Here is a 7,523-nt window from a genome sequence, read left to right as displayed (position 1 = left end):
GGTGACTCTTGGTCTTCCTTTCCTGGGGCGGTCCTCATGTGAGCCAGTTTCTTTGTAGCGCTTGATGGTTTTTGCGACGGCACTTTGGGACACTTTCAAAGTTTTCCCAATTGTTCGGACTGACTGACCTTCATTTCTTAAAGTAATGATGGCCACTCGTTTTTCTTTACGTAGCTGCTTTTTTCTTGCCATAATGCAAATTCTAACAGTCTATTCAGTAGGACTATCAGCTGTGTACTGTATCCACCTCCTGCACAACATAACTGATGGTCCCAACCCCATTTATAAGGCTTGAAATCCCACTTATTAAACCTGACAGGGCACACATGTGAAGTGAAAACCATTTCAGGTGACTACCTCTTGAAGCTCATCAACAGAATGCCAAGAGAGCAGTAATCAAAGCAAAAGGTGGCTACTTTGAAGAACCTAGAATATAAGATATATTTTCAGTCGTTTCAGACTTTTTTGTTCAGTATATAATTCCACATGTGTTAATTCATAGTTTTGATGCCTTCAGTGTGAAGCTACAATATTCATAGTCATGAAAATAAAGAAAACTCTTTGAATGAGAAGGTGTGTCCAGTACTATATATTAAGCATATCACTTACCTGAATGCTCCAGAGTTGTAGTCTACATCACTTTGGTCCTGCAATCCCAGCTGCATCCTCTAAAAGCACACGCAGGTCGTTGACTCCTTTGATCACCTTGACGTGAATAACAAAATCCTACATAAGGTGGGAATTTTGTTTATTGTAGAAAAATGATATTAAGTGGAAACGGATGAGGTTATAGATAGTTCATTAACTCAAATCAGCCTTGCTGGCAGTAAGTTTTAGTACATATGAGTCTATAGCCCTATTCACTTCTAAAACCCACTATGCATATTTTAACAGCTCTGTGTTTCCAAGATTTAAAGAATGATTTTGTGAGGCATTCTAATGAAAATATCTCTGTTGAAACTTTAAATGTCTTTTAATCATTCAGGGCCTTGGTTTCTGTTGACCTTGTCATTACTGTGAGTAACACAGGGAAAGACATCAGTTTTGCAGTGTTGAAAGAGCACAGGCTACACAACTATATGAAACATCACAATCCTCTATTCATCCTCTAATCTAGAACTCTGCAGAACTCAAAGATGTGTTATGGTGTCCCATTTAAAATGATCATATCTTTATGACCAGTAAATCCTGTGAACATTCTCAGTTCTTTGAAGCAGCTCATGGGTTATTCATAGCCATTGCAAAAAATATGATAAAAGTCTTTTAAGTGAGACGTTGGTCTGTTGCTAATACCGGACCAGGAACTGAAATAAGAGACCTCTCTGGTCATAACCCTTTCTGGACTCTTCTTTTTTCATCACTAGATTAATGGCATCAAGAAGTTACTCAGACTCCTGGTCATCTCTTATGTGCTGTCTACATTCTCCTTAATCATCCACTCTTCTTACCCTCATCATAATTGTTGTACTATGTTTTCATTTGGAAGGCATCTTTTTCTGTTTAAGTTTTTACCCTTAGTCAAAGGTGAGAAATAAGGACTGCACTGTATTTTTACATGTTGCTCTTAGCTGTTATAATTTGGTTACTTTCTGTAAAAATCTTTCAGAATAATCCGTTGAATTATTGAGGAAACAATCTATATTCCTTGATTTCAGTGGCTCTAAGAAGTATACACACCTCTATTAAAATACCAGGCTTCTCTAATATAAAAAACGAGATTTTAATACATTTTTTGAAGAACGTTTGGAACATGTAATGTGACACACTTTCTGTAAAATTCAAGTGAAAGTCCAATTTATTATAAACAAAATGAGCACACCCATACCATTGACTCAATTTCAGCATTCAGTCTTCTCAAGTTTTCAACTATGTTGGGATTAGGATTATTGATTAATTAATATTTATCAAGAATTATAATTTAAAATCATAATTTCAGAAAATTAATTTCTTAACCAAAAATCCTTATTTATGAATCGAAACCAGAGATGTCCTCTGGTGTTGTAATTGTGGCTCAAAGCCCTTGATAATTACAATTATTAAATGCTCAGTAATAATTGATAACTATTACTAGATGTCACTGTTTAATCAACCGCTTCTGCCGAAACGTGGGGAACTTTAACCTTATTTTGACTGAGAGAGTCAAGAGAGCAGTAATCAAAGCAAAAGGTGGCTACTTTGAAGAACCTAGAATATAAGACTGCAAAGCTGAAAGGTCTCAGAGTATGTTATATAGCCCACTGTGACATCAGAGCTGTGACGACCCCGTCCTATCAGCCGCAGTTCCCGCTGGGATTTGTAGTAGCACACTATCCTGGGGTACAAAATGGCCGATGATGCTGAACAGCATAGTGGCGTCCATCAACGCACAAATGGTCCAATATTCAGCAACAAAATGTCCAACACCTACTATCAGTTCTAGTGAATCTGATTAAAATGTAACCAAATTTAGTTTGCAAACTGGTTACAAAGGATCAAAAGGCTGTCATTGTACAAAGGTATCAGGAGAAGCATACAAAAAAATTATCCAACCTTATGTATACACCATGGCACAATGAAAGCAGTCACAAATATTTGGTGAAAATACAGAACTACAGGAACATTACAAAAAAAGGATATGTCTCCATAAGTGCTGGAAAGACTAAAAGTTGTTAAAGAATATGCCAAGAGGCCAACAGCAACACTGAAGAAGCTGCAGGAATTTCCAACCAATACTGGTTGAGTCCTACATAACATAACGAAGTCCTGTTGTCTTCATATGTCTGGTCCAAACATTAAGGACAGAATTCCTTTTTCTTCAAAAACAAGATCCAGGCCTGGCTAAAATCTCCCAAAACCCTGGGAAAATGTGTTATGATTTGAACAAACCAAACACAACTATCGGTTCCTTCCAAAATTTCACCTTGGAATTTGCCTGTATGATTTTTTGAAAGTGTTTCAAAATAAGAAAATTGAGTATAGAAAAATGCTTAATTTTCTAGGCTTGTTCTGATGACAAAAGTATGATAAAAATAAATACATTACTTTTGACTTTAATTTATTAATTTGACTTGCTTTACCTTTAATTTGCCAAATCACACTTGGACTTTAATATTTTGCCAATCAGTATTTTTTTTGACTAACTGAGTGAATGAAATTTCATTTAAAATCAAAAAAAGGCAGTTTTACTACCTGTTTTTTTCTAGAAAGCTTTAAAATGAGGTTGAACTGTATGTGGTTCTTAAACTCGGTCCAGAGTTTTTAACAAAGCCCTAAAACTGCTATTTTAAGTAGTCTTACAAGGAAAATAAATGTACCACAGTTGACAAACTGAGAAATTTGCATTTAGTCGAGGATAATAAATGAAGGATAAATCCAAGAGGTTTAGATTTTGTGATAATGGCGATCAAAGTGAGTCCAGAAGCTACAACAGCGAAATGGCACCATAGCAGACTGAGAAAATCGTTAGCTAATTTTACCATTACATTGTTTCAATATTGTTGGACCAGCAGATAATTAGACTCGACTACTAATCATGAAGGCCCACAGCAGTATTTTATTCTCAGATGTTTAGAAAATATGGAAATCTTAAATGAAAAATGTGCTGGACCTCAGTATCATAGTGGGTTCAAGCACACCTGTCTACAATGTACACCTAAATCAACAAAAGGAATGACCTGAAGGGAGGAAAATTCACACAGATGTTTATGAAAGATTTTGCCAGTGTGCATAACTTAATTCAACAGAACATCTGTAAACGGAGAGATGTCCTCACAATCTAAATCTGAAGACATTTTTCAAGGTTGCGCAGGAAAATATTGAAAAGTCAAGATATAGACCCCAAAGAAAATTGAATCAAACATTTCTTCCACAAAGTAACAGTTCAAAGGTGTGCACATTTATGCAACCAGGTTTTAGTTCTGTTTTTCATTTTAGACAGATTTGTTTTGTTTAGTTTTTAGTTTTACAGGATAAATGTCACATTATGTGTGGAAAAAGTTATGAAATGATTTGTCTTTTTTTACATCAGAAAAACCTAGAATTTGAACACTTTAAGATTCACAATAAATGTCAGGTTTATTGTAAAAGATATAAATATTCATTATGAACACAAGGTGGCGGTGTAGACTAGAGAAACAAGAGGAGTCTGTGCTCACTGTATTGCCCATTACGAAAACAGCTTTCAGCTTTATAAACGACTCTTAAAGTGGTTTCAGATGCCTAGTTCAATGTTAATCAGAGTCATGCGATGCAGAACTATTAAGATTATTTTGAAATAGCAGCTGTTTTCCAATCTGCCAATGTTTTCCTGCCTTGGCTGATGGATCATCTCTGTTTTCAGGTGGGGCGTGTTCGTGTCACCCTGCTGGCACGCAGCACAGAATACAGACGGATCCGAAACCAAGTGGAAGTGAGCTCACCGCCTAGCTCCTGTTTTCCTTCATTGTCTTTCTCCTTCCTTCTCTTTCCTTTACTTATGCAACTCTTCTGCTCCCCCTACTCCCAGCAATCCCTCTGTCATTGATTTACTGCCCACCTCCATTAAGTGCCTATTTAACATCTTAGTTGCAATAAAACAGTACAAGTACAAAAAGGCTTGTGATTTATACAGTGGCCATTTTCTCTCTCGTTGCTCACAAAACACATCCCACTGTTCTTACAGCTGGTAAATGCCCTCAAGACTGTGCCTCTGCTGGAGGTCAGTGTGGTGGACTACAAATACAGGTGAGTTAACGAGCGCTGCTTGGCATTGCTCAGATGGAGACAGGTTTTTTAACGATAAAAGAAAATGTTTTGCTGTAACCTTTGTTTTTCACTACAAAGGAGACAGCTGTGGAAATCTTCATGTGTCTTTCAGGGATGTTCCCTTCCTGGAGCAGCTGAGAATCACCCACAACTCGGACATCTTTATAGGGATGCATGGCGCCGGGCTCACACACCTCCTTTTCCTCCCTGACTGGGCCATCATCTTTGAGCTGTGAGTTACATTTTGTCTTGTTTTACACGCTGTGTCCTGAACGTTATGAGAGGCTTCGGGAAAGGAAGGGGAGTAGGTAGTTTGGCAGCATCCTCTCTCTAAAGTACTTTTTCAATCACTTAGTGTATGACTATAAAATATTACCTAATTAATCAGGCACTCATCACACCTGGCAAGTCTAGGCATGTGTGTGGTAGCCCTGGTGGTATTTTTCTGTGTGGGCGTGTGTGTGTGTGGATAGTTATGCATGGCACTAGAGAGTGAAGCATGATGGGCACATGTGCAATGAAGAATGGGAGATTGAGGGGAAGAGAGAGGCATGGCGGAGAGAACAAGAGTTGAGCGTCTGCATCTGACCGTTTTAGATATAACTGTCAGGATGAGAGCTGCTATCGTGATCTGGCTCGCCTGCGGGGTATTCGATATGTGACTTGGCAGAAAATGGACAAAGTGCTCCCCCAGGACAAGGTAGGGAAACTCCCGCATGGGCTATTATCCAGGTGGAAGCTCTTATTTTATTTATCCTACATCACACATCGATATAATTGTACAACTGCCTTGTAAAAGTATACCTTTTAAACCTTTCACGTTTTGTCATGTTACAGCTGCAAACTTTAATGTCTTTTATTGGGAACTGATGTGATAGACCAACACAAAGTAGTGCATGATTATGAATTGGAATTAAAACTTGGCATTGTTTTTAAATGTTTAGCAAATAATGTGAAAAAAGTGGTATTTGTTTCAGCTTTGTAGGACCACCTTTAGCTGTAAGTAAAGCTGCAAGTGTCTCTGTCGACTTTACACACCTCGAGACTGTTTTATGCAGGCTCTAGCAGGTTTTCCCTATAGTTAGTTTCATTAATCTTCCCATCAGCTTCCCTGTTCTTGTCCCAAAAATATCCCATGAATTCATGGTTCATGGTGGTGGCAGCACGATGCTGCCACCAACATGTTTTGGCAGGCGGATGATTTATTCAGGATAATGTGCAGTGTTAGTTTTGTTAAGTCAAAAAGTTGAATTTTGGTCTCATCTGAGCAGAACACCTTCTTCCAGATGGCTGCTGTGTCCTCTACACGGCTGGTGGAAAACTGCTAACCAGACTTCTTATGGCTTTTTTCAACAGTTCTTGTAACTTTGTCACTAAGGCCAGATGTGCAGAGTGCAGGACTACTGTGAAGCCCAACATTATTCATACTTCTGGCAGATTTAAATCTAATATTATTTTTATTCAACCAAGATGTTTGTTTCTGATAGAAAATGAGAGAGGCACCTCTCAACCGATGAGAAAACTATGTAACAGGAGATTCAGTGTAAAAAATATTTATTTGTTTTTATTCACATTTTAATACAAAATGGCTTGTTCGGCATTATTTATAGCTTTCTCAATAATCAGTAGAACAATCTTTGTTGGCCTTACATCAGTCAAATCCTTGATACAAACGCTGACCAGCTTTTTGCATATCTTCACTGGAATTTTAACAGTGTATCTTTGGTGAGGAGCTCCAAGACTTTGAGGTTGGAAGACCTCCTTGCCATGAGCCTAATACTTAGCTCCCTCCAAAATTGGGTCGCTAGCTGGGCCACTCCAATATGTCAAAATGAATTCTAGGCAAGAGAAACATGTTGGTAAAAATAAAATATCACTTTCAAACTAAATCTCACAATAGATACAAATCCATGCCAAATTTGCATTTGCCAAATGCATTTGTTTAAAAATCTTGAGAAATGTAGCCTTTTCCTCCCGCTTCAAAATTTTGCACTACTTTGTATTGGTCTATTGCATAAAATCTGAGAAAAATACATTGAGTCGCATGGTTGTAATGTGGAAACTGTGAAAAAGTTCAAGATGTGTTAAAACTTTTGCATAACACTTTTAGGTACAATGTGCGTTTACAGGTATAGTACTAAAAATGACCAGATTCCAATCTTTTGGCAGGTTGAAAACACAAAAACACCCTGTTATGCTTTTATATTATGCCTTCTCTTTCACTCCAAAAGCCATGTCTCATACTTCTTCCAGGGCCATCATCCTGCACTTGGGGACCATCCTAAATTTACCAACTACTCCTTTGATGTGGAGGAGTTTATGCGTATTGTGCTGGAGGCAGCTGATTATGTCACTCAACATCCCAAATGGCGGCGCAGTATCCATCATGATGAACTCTGAAGTGTCTCCGAGTGTAGCGGGGAGCGCAGATGTCTGCCTGCTGTTAAGATCTTACCTTGAATCATAAAGAGAAGACGTTTACACTGACCAGTAAATCTCAGTCACACAGTGTTATATTTGTCACCTCTGGTCTGCTGCTCCAATAGGTCCAGATGAAAGCAAGAAGTATGGCGACAGCTTATATTTGAGTAGCTTTCACTAGCCTTATTAGTGTCAGATCAGTTAAAGGCTGCGCGCAGTTGAAGCAGCTGGAGAGCAATAAGACGTCTCCCATGTTTCTTCATTACCTCTACAGCATCCACTTCATTCCGTGTCGTCAAAGCTGGTAAATGAGCAGCTGTTTTGGCACACCTTCACATGCGACATCCCGTCCGATTCGATCACTGTCATGCTGATGGGGG

The 7,523-nt window shown here is 38.3% G+C and overlaps 1 protein-coding gene across 2 annotated transcripts in view; it reads left to right on the top strand.

Moving 5' to 3' along the window:
* The window catches only part of eogt (EGF domain-specific O-linked N-acetylglucosamine (GlcNAc) transferase), a 29,485-nt gene extending 21,962 nt beyond the window's left edge, over positions 1-7,523 (top strand). For both annotated transcript variants that reach the window (XM_047346671.1, XM_047346672.1), the window contains 5 exons: positions 4,319-4,387; positions 4,640-4,701; positions 4,835-4,954; positions 5,320-5,422; positions 6,976-7,523. In XM_047346671.1, coding sequence (XP_047202627.1) covers positions 4,319-4,387; positions 4,640-4,701; positions 4,835-4,954; positions 5,320-5,422; positions 6,976-7,122 — 501 coding nt within the window. In that variant the 3' untranslated portion in view covers positions 7,123-7,523. The remainder of the gene's footprint in view (positions 1-4,318; positions 4,388-4,639; positions 4,702-4,834; positions 4,955-5,319; positions 5,423-6,975) is intronic.

This window comes from Girardinichthys multiradiatus, chromosome 20, assembly GCF_021462225.1.
Source record: "Girardinichthys multiradiatus isolate DD_20200921_A chromosome 20, DD_fGirMul_XY1, whole genome shotgun sequence".
Classification (NCBI taxonomy): Eukaryota; Metazoa; Chordata; class Actinopteri; order Cyprinodontiformes; family Goodeidae; genus Girardinichthys; species Girardinichthys multiradiatus.
Note: the sequence above shows the minus strand (reverse complement) of the source record. Positions and strands in the feature narration are given on the sequence as shown.